Source organism: Gadus morhua, unplaced genomic scaffold (assembly GCF_902167405.1).
Source record: "Gadus morhua unplaced genomic scaffold, gadMor3.0, whole genome shotgun sequence".
Classification (NCBI taxonomy): domain Eukaryota; kingdom Metazoa; phylum Chordata; class Actinopteri; order Gadiformes; family Gadidae; genus Gadus; species Gadus morhua.
In genome coordinates, this window is record NW_021963981.1 from 20,680 (window position 1) to 37,500 (window position 16,821).

The window sequence follows — 16,821 nt, forward strand, 5'->3', positions numbered from 1 at the left end:
AAAATGAATAAATTTAAAGTTATTCAATCAATTAAAACAACAATATGTAAACAGATTGCTGTTGGCAATGCCCCCTCCTGCCGTTAATGCTATGACTTCTCCCTAATGGTCTTGTAGGTTGTTTGTGTGTTTGTGTTGACGTTGTCTTCACGGTGTGTTTGTTACCTTAGAGCCCGGAAAGCAAAGGAACTGTTGATTTATAGCTCTGTGGTGTTGACATCCACATTCACTGTTTTCATCCCTTCTCTCCCACGACAGGTTCTGAATTCGGGTAAATAAACCCTTCATTTGCTCCTCCATCCCCCCCCCCCCCCCCGTTTGTCTCTCATGGTTTGTGCCTAGTTCCCTCGTGTCGGTGGAGTAGGCACATTTCTTCATCGTTTTTGGGAGCATTTCTTGAGTTTTCCAACCGACTTTCTACCTTCTTTATCTAGCCAGCTTTTATCTTTCTCTCCCTCGCACACACACACTCACTCACTCACACACACACACGCACACACATGTAAACCACCATCTCATCTAGCTCAAACCTTCTTTATTTCTTTCATATTTCCATTACCACATCCCAAAAAAAAACAGCAATGTGGTGTGCGCCTTCAAAAAATGCGTGTACCTCCATCATTCTATCACTTCAAAGCAGCGTAGACGATGTTACACTCAAAATTGCAAATGTTACCGCATCGATATGAACAAAATCAAGATTATTTGGGGTTTGAAGTTTGTCTTGGAGACTGTGGACTGTCCTTAGCCCAGGACCTTAAAGACCTGCCGTCGAAGGGTATTTTGAAAGCCTCTCTATCCAGGTTGTGAATGATGTCATCACATCGGCCTGACTCACTCATCGATACGGTGAACAAGGTTCAAACCGTCGAGGATCTCCGCCCGCTGTTCTATCGGCTGAACAGCGATAGTGTTATATGTGTGTCGGGGAAGAGGGAGGGGGGGGGGGGGGGGGAGTTTCCGGTTCCAATCCGATACTTTGATTACTGTAAGAGAAACCGCGGTGACATCACCTAACGGACCGCCTCATTTGCCGAGCCACTTGCCCTGATTGCCTCTGTTGTTTATTAATCATGGCCAATTACATCATTCAGATTAGGACATGTCTGTAGGACATCATGTCCGCTCTTGGAGCCGTTGCTCTCACTCTCTCTTCATCCATCTTCCTCCCAGTGTTCTCTCTCTATCACTATCTTCCCAATGGCTCCCTGTCCATCTCTCACCATGTAGCGACCTCTCTCTCTTTATCTCCATCACTCTCCCTGTCCCTCACTCTATTTCCCCCGCTCTGTATCTGTCTTTAAATCTCTCCCTCTGCCCATCTATCTGTCCATGTTTCCTCTCAATCTCTCGTCCTCTCTCTATCTCGTCCTCTCCATTCTCCGTCTCTCGTCCTTTCTCTCTCTCCGTCTCTCGTCCTTTCTCTCTCTCCGTCTCTCGTCCTTTCTCTCTCTCTCTCTCTCCGTCCATCAATCCATGTTTCCTCTCTATCTCTCGCCCTATCTCTATCTCGTCCTTCCATCACTCTCTCTCTCTCTCTCTCTCTCTCTCTCTCTCTCTCTCTCTCTCTCTCTCTCTCTCTCTCTCTCTCTCTCTCTCTCTCTCTCTCTCTCTCTCTCTCTCTCTCTCTCTCTCTCTCTCGTCCTTGGTCAACAATAAAAGAAAAGAAAAAACCTGAGAGCCAATAGTGAATTCAAGAGCACTATTACCAGCTATACGACCAGTGACGCATAAGCAATGAACCTCATAGCCGCTGTTCTAACAGCCTCAAAGAGCCGTAGCATTCACCGGAGGAGGGAACAATAAAGCGCTGGAACAGGGACGGGGAGGAGGAGGAGGAGGGGGAGAGGGGGAGAACGCCGCCGAATGAACTTCAGCATAATGGCGCCGCGCGTCCGCAAAACAAACGTCCCACTCTGGCATTTTATGGCACTCCTCAAGTGGCATTCTGCTTGGGAAAATTGCACCTGACACATTAATACCCCCCTTCCTCCTCCGCCTTCGCCGCCACCCACCCAGACATCCACTCTGCGAGACGCTGTTTAGCTAATAGGCCTGGCTGGTGGTGGTGTGCAACAGGCAGGGGTGTTCCAACCCCCCGTGACGCCACCCCGGGCGATGGGTGGACAGCGTGGTGGTTTTAATCCTTTAAACCTTTTCCCCTCTCAAACCGTGGTGTGCGATGTCGTTATAGATTCAGGTGATGCGTGAAGTATACATCATGGAGTACTTCCGGCGAGGGAAAAACAAAGATATACGCAGGCTGTGTGTGGGAGGGGGGGGGGGGGCTTTGCTGTGCCAGAACCGCATGCCTCGCCCATTAAGTATTACTAATGCCCTCGCAGACGATCTGAAGCGCTTCTTTATACTAAACAGCCTGTGACCGAGTGCCGCCCGCGGCTTTGTTATTCAGTGGAATCTCGACACCCCCGTGTACCGCGATTTCTGTTGCCTTTTTGAGCGAGGCCTTTCGACTAATCAATACCTTAAACTGACCAATTAGGCTCCAGGGCGGGGATAAAAACCACATTTCGGAGCAGTTTCTTTGAAACGGACGGACGGAGCGGTAATTGTGCTTTTTGAGCTCAGGGGCCACTCTGCTTCTTTTCTCAACCCAACTCTGAAAGTATATATTATTTACAGAGTTATATTTAAAGGCCAAGCGCATACGTCCTAATGAGTCAATCGAGCCGAAATCAGGTGATTTATTCAAGCCGCTTGTTGCAGCGTGTCTGTCCAGAGGCTGGGCTGGGAACAAGAGTGTCGTTTTGCCTGAGCGGTTCACAGGGTTGTTTCAAACGAGGAAGCGAGCGGGCGGGTTGCACTCTTTGAAGGCCAGGCATCCGGCTACAGCGGGGAGGAGAGTGGTTGGCACGACGACGGTTGCCGTGGCGACGAGAGTGGTGGGTGGGTGTGTACCTTCTGGCTGATGATGTTGACCCAGGGGGAGGTGCAGTTGCTGAGGTCGGGCCCCTGGGGGTCCCAGTAGCCCTCGGGCCCCACACACGTGTACGTGGCCACCCCTGTGGGGGGGGGGAGAGAGAGAGACAGAGAGCGAGTGAGGAATTAAACGAGAAGGACAACGGGGATGGGAAAAGGAGAAAAAAGGACAAGGAAAGAAAATAAATAGTAAACAAAAACAGAATGGAGAGGAAGAAGAAGAAAGAGAAGAGAAATAATGAAAAACAGAGACGGGAAGAATAACAGGACATGTGGGTCAGTGACAACATAATGAAGCTTCACTCTGACCCTGGAATTCAATTTGAAGCGTGACGTAATGCCTCTGATGAAACAGGGCAGCTCCTGGCCTGTGATTTATAACCTGTGTGTGTGTGTGTGTGTGTGTGTGTGTGTGTGTGTGTGTGTTTGTGTGTGTGTGTGTGTGTGTGTGTGTGTGTGTGTGCGTGCCACAACACACACACTTGTCAACGTTCAGGATCGAGAGACCATGTGCAAGAGTGTGCTCCAGTTAATGCAATCCCTCTGGGCCAAAGCAAGCCTGTTTACTTACTCAATGTTGCCCATCGTCACTTTACACACACACTGCGTTCCCGTTTCACCCCCCGCTACCCGACACACTATCACCAACGCCCTTCCTCCCTCAGGACGTCGCTCGGCGACAGATCACACATATCATTCCCTTAGTTAATCTAGCACCTAGATGGGGACCAAAGGAAGGATTAATCAAACCCGATTAATTTGCCGTCTCCGATTGTAATCGGACACTTTTGTTTTTATCGCAAAGACTGTGAAACCGGATCGTGTTTGATGTCACCTGACGCCTGCTAAGTTGACGCCGGTGAGTGGCTCTTGGAGAGTGAGAGACGGCCTAGACTTTGAAAACAGGACGATTCAACAGGTGTTTTTGACAAAGATTTCAGAAGATGATGAACTGCTATTGATACTGAGCTGGGGACGGCAGTTTAAGTTTTAGAGCTCTGAGTCAGTGTTTTCCTTAACAGTACATCAGCGTAATCGTCGAAGACTTCCTCAGGGCCGGTTTGCTTCTGTGTGACGGACGTCGCCATGGAAACGAATAAAACCCGCACCGTTCCTTCCCCTGCTCACAGAGATCAGGGCTGTTCTCGTTGCTACTTATTTCGGCGACAAAGCAAAATAGACAATAACCTCTGCCGGTGAGCAGACTACCGACTGCGGCGTCATGGAAGCCAGACTCAAACCAGCCGGCAGGCTTCCTGTTGCCCAGCTCAGCAGAAACCGGTGGTCTTTGTGATTCAGCCGGGCGTAGCCTGGGATTTCCCAACGTGTGTCAGCCAGGAATATTTGAGTGCAAGGAAGCAACGCATGAGGCCCTGTTCACCTTCTGTGCCTTCCTGTGGCGGAGCGCAGAAAGGTTAGCTCGGGAAATAACGGAGATAAAATGAAAAAATAGGCTGACCCCCCTCGCTGAAGGGGAAAGGGCCTGTTTCCACCGCAGGGCGAAGGCACACCCTCTTTTCTAACATTTTCAGCGGAAATAAAAATCGTTTATCATATGGATTTATTTTCAAATACTGTTGTTGTGACGTTAGATCATTTCCGTGCGTTTCTTTTAGTCATGCTCTCGTTTTGAATTTGTGTCTCTTTTTAAGTCTACCGAGGTCTTGAACTTTCTGCTTTGACTCAATTCCCCATCTGGGCTGACTGAAGCACTGCTCTTATCTAACTCTTAATTCTGCTGAACTTTCTCCCCCGGAATGATGTAACATGTAATTAATACAAATAAGGGGCTATTTGAATTTTGTTGAAACTTCAGTTTCATTTCCAGAGAGGGAATTGGGAATTGACTTCAAGGGCATGGGAGAATATACACTTGTTTCCCCTCACCATTGACGGCAGTGATTGGGGACAAAAAGAAAACCGCATAATGGACCTCTCCTTGTTTATGCCCTGGGGTATGGGTATGGGGGGGAAGAAAGAAAGAGAGACAGAGAGAGAGAGAGAGAGAGAGACAGAGACAGAGACAGAGAGAGAGACAGAGACAGAGACAGAGGGAGAGGGAGAGAGAGACAGAGACAGAGACAGAGACAGAGACAGAGACAGAGACAGAGGGAGAGGGAGAGGGAGAGAGAGACAGAGACAGAGACAGAGAGAGAGAGAGAGAGAGAGAGAGAGAGAGAGAGGAAGGAGGGGATATGACACGGACATTAACCAATATATACGGTGAATGTCCGTATTTTAGTTTGATGTTTTGTTTGACACAGTTTGATGATTGACACTTAATTTCCTACATCTAGTCCAGCTCGGACAGCCCGGCGCGTGATGAGTTCATCAGATAGACCTTTCCGCAGTACCCAGTCCAGAATGAGATGAAAAAAACCCAGAGTCTGAGCCTCGACAGATAGACAGATGGAGAGGAAGGGGAAAGGAGAGAGCAGAAAATAAAGAGAGGGACACAGAGATAGATAGGGGACCCGCTGCAGGAGAGATGGAACGATGATGACAGAGAGAGAGCGAGAGCCAGAGGGAAAGAAAGAGAGAGAGTGCGAGACAGAGAGAGAGCGAGACAGAGAGAGAGACAGAGAGAGAGAAAGAGAGAGAGACAAAGCGATAGAGAGAGAGAGAGAGAGACAGAGAGAGAGAAAGAGAGAGAGAGAGAGAGAGAGAGCGAGAGCCAGAGGGAAAGAAAGAGAGAGAGTGCGAGACAGAGAGAGAGCGAGACAGAGAGAGAGACAGAGAGAGAGAAAGAGAGAGAGATAAAGCGACAGAGAGAGAGAGAGAGAGAAAGAGAGAGAATGAACCAGAGCGAGAGAGAAATATAAACAGCGGGAGAGAAAGAGAAAGAAAGAGCGAATGAGAGGGCTAGACAGAAAGAAAAACAGCGAGGGAGAAAGAGAGAGAGAGAGACACAGATTGAAGGTCGGATGGATGCGGCAAGAGGAAAACTTTTCAAAGTGCGTTCGAAGGGCGGAGAGCTCTCGGCGTAGCAACGGCGGCGGCGGCGTTCCCGGGACACGGCCGCCTCAGGAGCACGTGCCGGCAGAGAGACCAAAGTCGGGGAAAAACGCGCGCCTCTCATCTCGCCTGATGAGGGCAGCTCGCGAGGTCTCGAAGGCGCCTCTGTTGATCATTAGCGAGGGGTACGTGCGTCCGTGTTTGTGTTGGTGTGTGTGCGTGCGTGCCGACGTGTTTGCGTTTTTCTGTTTGATGAACCCGGGAACGGCTTCCATCGGAGACGAGACGGAATCACAAACAAGACACCGCGGCCCGCAGCCGTCACCCAAGAGTCAGCGCGACACTCCGCCATCTGGAGGTTTCAAACAAGATGGAGGCTCCTCCACCGCAGACAAGAAATGACCCCTAAACGCTTCATAGTTTGTACTTTGCATGCTTTATTATACAGTGAGATAGAGAGGACGGTATGGGAGGTAGAGGGGGGGACATGCAGCAAAGGACCCCGCAGGAATCGAACGCGGGTCGCAGTGTTCAGGGTTGAGCCTTATCATTTGTATTTCATCAAAGTCTGTGCTGCCTTCGATGTAATAGTCTCCAAGTCTTTATTTAAACACTCCTGGCCAAGCAGGCCAACCCACCAGGTACCTACCTGGCGGTGTGACGGAGTGAAGGCATTGATTCCCTCTCGCTGTTTGGCGGCTAATTAAAAAACGATTAGTGGAGCGCCCCGGGCGTTTCTTTAAGCTTGTGGGGCTTTCATCCTATGCTCGTCTAGTGTGACCCCATGACCTTTGACCTCTGGGGGGTCATACCTACATTCTGAGTCAGCACTCTCTCCATCGGGCCCCACAGTCACATACCGTGCTTTTGTTAACATTACAATTGGTACTTTTTATTGGGGGGGATACATACATCTGTTTTTGATGAATGTGAGAGAGAGTTACGTTTTTTTAAAGCTTTGATCCATGTTCATCCTACTGCAATTGAATTACTCATTTAATTTCATTCTCATTAGTTAAGACTTTTCCGTTTTAAAACACAAATTCATGGATGGATCTTCTTTTAGCGAAGAGATCGTTTCTTTGTTCACTTTGAAACATTAACATATATTTATTTTTCAATAAGACACCAAAGATACCGTTCTTCTCTTTTCAATGATTATTCCTACTTAATATTGGATTATATTATCACTCATTGTCGCGCTCTGCAGACGCGCATTGTGTGAAGAAAAGATCCTTAAGTCTTGCATCTTACGTCGCTCTCTGCAACGATACCTTGGCAGAAATGAAGGCCGGCATTAATAATGAGCTGCTAATGAGACAGAACCACACAAACAAGGAACGCCAGCGCTCTTAACGGCGACGACTGTGAATGTGTTTACAGCTAAATGAAGCTGGCTAATTGTTTCCTGCAAGTGAGAGAAACAAGAGATTTTCTAGAGAGAGTGCGTGTCCGGTGCGTGTGTGTGTGTGTCTGTGTGCGCTTAAGCCAACGCATCTGTCGTTTTAAAAAACACACGCGGCTATCTTCTGCCTCGGCCCGTCTCTGACGGTCTGAATGACGCGGGTGTAGAGAATCAGAAGCGACAGGATGGAGCCGCGAAGGATACAGGAAGTGGTAGACACCACCGACCAATGAAATGAGGGACATTCATATCAGGGAGACTTGTTTGGGACGCACAGAGGAAAGGTCTCAGGTTCGATCCCAAAAGTTGACTTAAGTAAGAGCCCTACCTGTGACCCCTTACCCCTAGCCCATACCCGTGACCCCTGACCCCTACCTGTGACCCCTGACCCCTACCTGTGACCCCTGACCCTTAGCCCCTACCTGCGACCCCTGACCCCTACCTGGGACCGCTGACCCTACCTACGTATAAATGACCAATAGGCTGCTCTGGATAAAAGTTTCAAAATAGTGAAAGGTTAATAAAACAATAAAGAATCATGAATCATGAGTCTACTATGTAGTGCTGCACTGTCACTAACCCCAATCTCCTTTTTCAGTACCCTCACCCAGCAACAATCGTAGACCGATCTCAACCTCACGCTTCGCTGAAACCGGCTCAAAATGCGTTGCTAGGGGAACGACCCCCCCCCACCCCCCTCCGAAACGGAAACAAATCCCCAAAAAGCGGTTTACCCAGAGTCCCCGGGGGGCAGGGCATCCGGGCCGCCAGGCCCTGGGTGGTGCGGGGCCAGGACACGTCCGCCATCACCATGGCGATGCAGTTCTCCACCCGGACGGCGGGCAGGCGGGAGGAGGCCGGCGAGCGGCTGGCGCCCTCGGGCACGAAGGCCTGCGCCGGCGTGAGGGGCGGGGCCGCGCCCGTGGTGCTGGTGGCGGTGGCGGTCGTCGTCCTCGCGGTGACCCGGGCGTTGCCGTTGCCGGCGGCGACGGTGGTGGTGGTGCCGCCGCCGCCGCCGCCGGGGGGCCTGACGGTGCCCGGGCCCCCGCGGGTCAGGGCGGAGGTGCCGCTGCCCACCGCGACGGCGGTGGAGGTGGTGCCGGTTGTCACGGTGACGGGCGGGGCGCGGGGGGTGGTGCGGGTGGCGGTGTCCTGGAACACCATCACGGAGGACGAGGACTCTGGGGGGGGGGGGGGGGGGGGGGGGGGGGGAGAGGAGGCGGAGGCGAGACGTCAGAACGAGACGCAGACACAGAAATGGTACACGGACTGCATTTAGATAGCGCTTTGATGCGAAGAGCTTTACAATATCGCCTGACATCCACCCATTCATACACACACTCACAGACCCAAGGCGGAGTCAGCCACGCAGGGCGACAGCCAGCTCGTCGGGAGCAGTCGGGGTGAGGTGTTTCGCTCAAAGACACCTCGACACTCCGAGCCGGGGATCGAACTAGCAGCCTTTGCTGCTACCAGCCAACCCGCTCTACCTTCTCGGCTACTGCCTCACCCGGGAAGAGCGGGAGAACTCGGTGAAGAAACAGGATTGGAAGTCGGCGAGACGGGGAGAGATGTAAGTGCCTCAATGTGTTTCTCCCGGATGAATGAAATGTAATTATTGCACAACAGCGTGGAGACACTCGCTGTTGTTCTGTTTTCTCCCCCCGCCGTAGATTTGTCTCCGCGCTGGAGCCTCACGTTCCCCGTGCTGTGGGAGTGAGACTGGTAGGTAGCACAGCGGGGGGGCCGGGGGGGGGGGGGGGGGGGGTAATTCAGTCTGCTCTCTTTGGATGGGCGTTCAAAAGAGAGTGCTGTGAAGCCTCCAATGAATACGTATGTCCTCAGCCGACCTCCACGATACACACACGCAACGAAAGCAACACACTGCAAAACACTACCTGACACACAAACACACACACTACTGACACACACAACACACTACAGGCTAAGGGTCAGACATGAGGACATGCATGAGCCGTGTAGCTCCTCAGGCCCTGTTCGGTGTGTGTGTTTGTGCGCGTGTGTTTGCGCGCGCGCGTGTGTGTGTGCGAATGTGTGTGCTTGCATGGGTGTGTGTGTTTGTGTGTGTTTTCATGAGCTTGAACTTGTGTGCTTGTGCGTGTGTGCACCTGTGTGTGCGTACGTGTTTGTGCTTGTGTCTGTGTACGTGTGCGCGTGCATGTGTGCGTGTGTACGTGTGTGTGTGCGTGCTTGTGTGTGTGTGTGTGCGTGCTTGTGTGTGTGTGTGTGCGAGCTTGTGTGTGTGTGTGTGTGTGCGTGCTTGTGTGTGTGTGTGTGCGTGCTTGTGTGTGTGTGTGTGTGTGTGTGCTTGTGTGTGTGTGTGTGTGCGTGCTTGTGTGTGTGTGTGTGCGTGCTTGTGTGTGTGTGTGTGCGTGCTTGTGTGTGTGTGTGTGTGTGTGCTTGTGTGTGTGTGTGTGCGTGCTTGTGTGTGTGTGTGTGTGTGCGTGCTTGTGTGTGTGTGTGTGCGTGCTTGTGTGTGTGTGTGTGTGTGTGCTTGTGTGTGTGTGTGTGCGTGCTTGTGTGTGTGTGTGTGTGTGCGTGCTTGTGTGTGTGTGTGTGCGTGCTTGTGTGTGTGTGTGTGTTGGGGCTGAGGGGGGGGGATAAGTGCACATGGTCCCCCGTGTTGGGTCGCTGTGCGCCGGCTGGAGTGAGGGGATAAGCCGGGGGGATTACTCTGCTTCCTGGTTGTCGGGCGCTTCCGGCCCCCCGGCCCTCATGGGGGACCCGGGCTAATGTCCCTATTAAACTGAGCTGCTGGCCAGGAGGGGGTCGCCGTGGAAACCAGACACACACTAGTGCGTACACACACACACACACACAAACAAACATACACTCACACACACACACATGTGCTCGTGCTTTGGATGAAAGCGTAGAGATATAAGAGTGTACATGGTTAAAGGCTCAATGGTCAATACCTTGACACTAAAACACACACTGCGGTTAAACATGGTCTCACACACGCACACACACACACACACACACACACACACACACACAATCGAAACACACACACCCTCCATGACATTCCCTCAATAAATCAGCCTTCCCACACACATGGTAATTTGTTCTTCGTTTTGCTCCCTTGGTGAAAAAGGATAAGCAGTTACATGACATTAGCCCTACGGCCATGCTAGCTCATTAGACGCAAAGGCATAAGTGCGGAGTGTGTTATAGCACGGCAGCCTCGAACAATGACTAATCAAGACCCTTCAAACTCCCGATCGAGAGCGAAACGAGCAGAATTCGTTGAGTTCCCGGTGACGTACTGCTTTCATTGAGTGGCTGAACCGCTAACTAGTGCATCAACTCTTACACAAGGTTCACTTGAGGTCAACGAAGTCCAGAAAATGAACGGATACATTCCCTTCATGTTAACGCAGGCGATAGCTGCCCAGGTGAAAACTGAACAACAACAATGGCCACTGACAGCTCATCAGACCTCCAGTGTAACCACAGCCGACCACAAGCCTCAGTTTACCAAGCTCTTAAGGTGTCCAACGATAAACAGTTAACGATAAAGCCGACTGTTAAGAGGTTAAAAAAACCTCCGCAAAAAACCGACAATATACAGATGCAAAACTCAGTCGACAATAAACAGATACGAAAACCGACTGAAGCCTCGTTGTTCGCTTGTTTGTGTTATAAGCAGATACCAAAAACAGCAGACACCAAACAGATACAAAAAACAGCCGACAACGACTGATTAGGCATACTCACCACCCACCGCCAGAATAACTTGCTGTCGCGTTCGTGTGTGTGTGTGTGTGTGTGTGTGTGTGTGCGTGTGCGTGTGTGCGTGCGTGTGCGTGTGTTAACCTTCGCAGGTATCTCCAGTACGACTGAGCAGCCATTTCATCAATGGAGTGAAACGTTTACAAGCGTTTAATCACAAAATAAGCACCCAGCTTGTTCCCTCTGTGTGTGTCTGTGTGTGTGTGTTTTTTTTCCTTCAAACCCAGTCGCCTGGAAATGTCATTCGCAGAGCGACTTCTAATAATCCTTTATGAGAACATGGAGATGATATATAATGGGAGTGGTGTCACGCCGGAGATACACTGCACTTAAACGCGCCTCGGAACATGAGTGCATGCACACATGCACGAACTAACACGCGCACGTGCACAAACCGGCCATTCGACGAGTCCAAGCAAAAACTGTTTTTGATTTCTTCCCAAAGTAGTCCTTAACATTGGAGGCAAACGTCTTCGTCGCCACGCCGATCTCCGTTAACATTCTGCCGCGGGTCGGAGTGGGGGGTCGCATTGATCTGTGTCACTGCCACATGCCTCCGCTGTCTCTTTGGATGCGGTAATGTCAGACGCGAGGCCAGAAAGCGCGAAAGAGGGAGAACAAGAGTGTGAGAGAGAGAGAGGGAGAGAGAGAGAGAGAGAGAGAGAGAGAGAGAGAGAGAGAGAGAGAGAGAGAGAGAAAGAGAACAAGAGTGTGAGAGAGAGAGAGGGAGAGAGAGAGAAAGAGAAAGAGACACAGACAGACAGACAGACAGACAGACAGGCAGACAGACAGACAGACAGGCAGGCAGGCAGGCAGACAGACATTCATGGCTCCTGTTTATTATTATCTATCCTTCTGATTATTAAAAAAGATGGGGGGGGGGGGGGGGGTTAGATCGGGAACAAACTGAAACGGCGCTGCGCTGGCGGTTTGTCCCTGTAAGGAGGAAGTAAAGTAGGACACGGAGACGGAGACGCGAGCGGGAACAAACGGTCATGTTGCTCGATGAGCCGAGCCGCGGGGGGAAAAAAGACAAGCGCCACGTGTGTGGTGGTTGGTGTTTCGTATCGGTGTAGCGGGCCTGTGCGTTGTGTGTTGGGGACCTGGGGAGTTTAACCATCCGATGCGGCCATCTTGGAACAAGGCAGTAGCTGGTTGGGGGTTTGGATCCAAGATGGTGCTTGGTATGTATAGATATATATAGAGACTCGAGAAAGCCTGAATTTTAAGTTAACCACTCATCTCCTTCAAACTGTCATGTTTCTCCCGCTCAGCCGATTTGAACGACAGAAAAGAACGGAGTGAAAGTTTTGACAGAAATATCCACAAGTAAATGTTGAGGGAGAAAGAGAGCGCGAGAGAGAGAGCGAGATAGTTGCCATGGTTGCAATCAAATCATTAGTGGCCATGCCCACCTTTTTAAAACCACGCGGCACTATTCTAGTCCGTGTCACGTTGGAATAGGTAAGGGTCACCATGGAAACATGACATCCGCTTTCTAATTGAGTCAGCGAGAGTCACCACTCGTCCCACGCTATCCCAGGCATAACGCTCAAACTCAACCTTGGCAAAAAATGGTTATGAGGCAATGAGAGCCATGTCAAGGTTGGCTCAGGACACAGTGTACCACTAGCATTAGTCCCAGTAGTAGTAGGAGTTGAGGTCCGTGGTGAAGTGACCTGTGGTGGATAACAACAAGGGGCCCATTGTTGCACTAGATGGTTCCGCTTGTTAAAAGGAGAAGAAGATAAACAGAAAAAGCACACGGCTACCAACTCCTGATAAAATAGCAGAGGAATGCAAGGCAGCGTTGACACAGAATTAAGTATGGGATGGCATGAATGCGGGCTGTAGAATGGAGCTGCAGTTTCCTCTCTTTAACACGAATGCCACTTTTTTTGTGAAAAAATATTCTCCCCCGAGTTGTACAAGAGATGGGGATGAAGAAAGACAGAAAACGCAACTCGGGCAAAACTGGATGTCATTTTGGTTGTGTATAAACACCCCCCCCCCCCCCCCAAAAAAGAAAAAGGGAGGCATCATTGTGGATTTGAGCCACATAGATTCAACACACACGCACATACACACACACAAGCACCCTCACACACATGCACCTTCACACACACACACACACACACACACACACACACACACACACACACACACACACACACACACACACACACACACACACACACACACACACACACACACACACACCGAACGCACACACGTGGCACAAAGCTCCTCGGGGACACAAAGACACACAACACACAACCCAACACACAAAAACACGCACGTTGTTTCTTTGGAAAAGGTACAAGGACATTTTGTTGTGCTTGGCCGGTTTCCTTTGCCCCGTCACAAAAAAGGGTCGTAGTGGGGGTGGTGGTGAGGGTGGAGGTGCTGGTGGTGGTGGTGGTGGGGGGAGGGGGGCAGTGAAAACAGCCGTTCGGTTCAGTGTGTGCGGGGGCTGGGTGATATTTAGTATTCTGTAAAGGGCTGTTTCTGTGACCTGCTGCTTTGGTGGCAGAAATCTGTTCCGGCCGAGCCGGGCAAAAAATATATATCTCTATATCTGAGAACACAGCGGGGACGCGGACACATGACCGCTGATGTCTCGTTCCCCTCCTCTCCTACATAGCCTCGGCTCCCACACACGCTCTTAAACGAGTTTGAGCACCTCAAGTTCCCCCTGATTATCAATCAGGGTGAGACCAGGACACCAGTGAAGCTATGGTACACAGTCCCCAGTACTGGGAAAACCATTGGCGCTATGGTCCCAGTACTGGGAGACGAGTGTAGCTGTGGTACATAGTCCAAGTACTGGGAGACCAGCACAGCTACGGTCCAAAGTGCTGGGAGACCATCGCAGCTATAGAACAAGGTCACCAGTAGGAGACCAGTGACGCTATAGTCCGCAGTACTGGGAGATCATTGAAGCTATAGTCCCCAGTAGCTATAGCTATGGGACATGTTTCAGAATCTGCTCTTTTTCGTGAGTAAAAAAAATCCCGTCCTTGACTCTCTGATCCATTTGGAACTCACCGTTTTATTGCATAAAGCAGAATCATGATTTTTTTTTTTTACGAGCTCAAATATATTCATCATACATATTCATCCTACGGATATTTTAACTAGGTGGTCAGATATTTACATAATGGTGCAGGCGTTGAACAATGTATCAGTGTTAAATACTAATGACATAACAGAGGCTTCAATTAAATTATAAATATACACCATTACCGCCCATATGCGCGGCAATTAATGGTAATGCTATCCAGACCCATGCTTGGGGCAGAATCCCATTACAACGCCGTTCAAAACCTTTACCACAAAAGGACAGTCTTACACATTTCACACAAAGACTGCACGTTTCCTTCTCAAAGAATCCAACCCCCCCACCACCCCCCACCACAACCCAACACTACAACCCAACACTTCACCAGTCATCCAAGCTCCGCTTCAGAAACATCATGTGCCCCTTTTTTTTGTTGCCCGAGAACGAAATAAAGATAGAATGAACAAAAGACTGCAGAAGGGAGTTGGGGGGAGTTACGGTGCACTCAGTGTTCACTGTGCTCAGTTTCAAAGCTTTCGGTCTTAGCTAATTAGTCGGGGGCTGGCTGTTGCGTGTCGTATCCGACCAAGAGAAAGGTCTCAAAACGCCGTCTTTTCCATCGACTTTTCTATTGAAAGTTAGGATAAAAGCTACTTCTGAGGATGAAAGGAAAGATTGATACAACCTCAAGGTCTACTATATATATATATATATATATATATATATATATATATATATATATATATATATACATACATACATACATACATACATGCATACATACATAAATACATACATACATACATAACATCACATAATATAAACATACGTGTCACTATTTATAAAATATAACATATATTATAATAAGGGCGGTATAGATGCATATGAGTCCCCATCAATTCCTTGCTTTAGTTTCAACCAGGCTTTACAATAAGCCGCAGGAGCTCTGCACTCTATCCTTGAGCGACTGTGTGTTCGTGAGTGCGTCTGCTTGTGCACGTCTGTGTGCATGTGCACTCATGTGGATGTGTGTACAAGGTGGGAGAAGGGAGAAGTGAGAAATCCTGGCCGATATATTGTGTGTGCACGTGTGCATCGTCGACATGCGTGGGTAGCATGTGTGGATGGGTGTGTGAGGCTGTGCAGTAAGGGGATAAAGTGTGGTAATTTATGCAGCCAGACATCTGGTAATGCCATGATGTGATGAAGGCCATAATGGAGGGGAGCTGTGCATTGTTTAGCAATCTCCCTCTCTCCCTCTCTCTCCCCCTCTCCCTCTCTCCCTCCCTCTCTCCCTCTCTCTCCCCCTCTCCCTCTCTCCCTCCCTCTCTCCCTCCCTCTCCCCCTCTCCCTCTCTCCCTCCCTCTCTCTCTCTCTCTCTTTCTCTCCCCCTCTCCTCCCTCCGTCCCTCTCTCACCCCCTCCCTCTGGTTATAGGGGCAGCACTTGAGGTTACTTAGCATCAGCGCTAACAAATACACACGCACGCACGCACACACACACACACACACACACACACACACACACACACACACACACACACACACACACACACACACACACACACACACACACACACACACACACACACACACACACACACACACACACACACACACACACTCCGGCCATGCAGAGAGGAGATTACAACACTGGCGTGGGCCCAGGAAGTGGCTCTGCGTCTACACAGAGGAGACAGGAAGTAGTAGCAAGGGGTCTGGATCTGGACTCAATCAGACAGATGCTATCTAACGTGGATTGATTTTTGGAATTTTGTTTGGCAGGCATGTCCGCACGCATGCACGTAATCGGTAAGAGCACTAGTTTTTGTTATCTCGTTTGCAGATGCATAATAAAGAGGAGCCCTGATGAGATTAGCTGGGAGTCCCGTGGATTCAAAAATCCATATTTTCATATTGTACGTGCGTGTGTATGTATGTGTGTGCCTATGTGTGTTTGGGTGTGCCTTTGTGTGTGTGTGTGTATGTGTGCGCCTTTGTGTGTATGTGTGTGTGTCCATCTGTGTGTGTGTGAGTGTGTGTGTGTGTGTGTGTGTGTGTGTGTGTGCGTGTGTGTGCATTGTAGGAACAATGTATAAAGCACAACAACCACAAATAGTATATACAAGCCGAAACGCACACAAAGCATATTCCAGAGCAGAACATCATCACGGATAAGAAAAGTAACAAAATGGAAGCGCTGGAAGATCACCCAATAAAAGAATAAACGAACAAAAAAAAAACCTTCTTGCTCGAATGTACTGGACATCGAACACTGCAGTCGATAGCTCTGTGTGTGTGTGTGTGTGTGTGTGTGTGTGTGTGTGTGTGTGTGTGTGTCTGTGTGTCTGTGTGTCTGTGTGTGTGTGTGTGTGTGTGTGTTTGTCTTTTTCTTCTTCCCCCCCTCCTTTCCAGCGATACCGGGGTGCTCGCCAACCGCTAAAGAGCCTCAGGGTGGGAGAGTCAGAAGACTGGCGAGCCGGGGAGAGGTGTCTGCTCCGACTTGATTAATATTAAGACACTGCCCTGGTTCCACCCCCCGCCGCTCACTGAAGTACCGCACGGTGCATCAGAGAGAGACCAGAAGGAAAAATACAACACACAGAGAAACCACGGCCCCCCTGTCTTACCCCCAGTATATTTAACGTATAGATTTGACACACGCGTGTGCGTACGACATTCATCTATTTATTTATGCATTCACAT

At 49.9% G+C, this 16,821-nt stretch overlaps 1 protein-coding gene across 2 annotated transcripts in view; it reads right to left on the bottom strand.

Moving 5' to 3' along the window:
• The window catches only part of LOC115538466 (adhesion G protein-coupled receptor L3), a 47,545-nt gene that overhangs the window by 19,932 nt on the left and 10,792 nt on the right, over window positions 1–16,821 (bottom strand). For both annotated transcript variants that reach the window (XM_030350035.1, XM_030350036.1), the window contains exons 3-4: window positions 8,035–8,481; window positions 2,920–3,023 (exon numbers count right to left, since the gene is read on the bottom strand). In XM_030350035.1, the coding sequence (XP_030205895.1) occupies window positions 2,920–3,023; window positions 8,035–8,481 (551 nt within the window). The remainder of the gene's footprint in view (window positions 1–2,919; window positions 3,024–8,034; window positions 8,482–16,821) is intronic.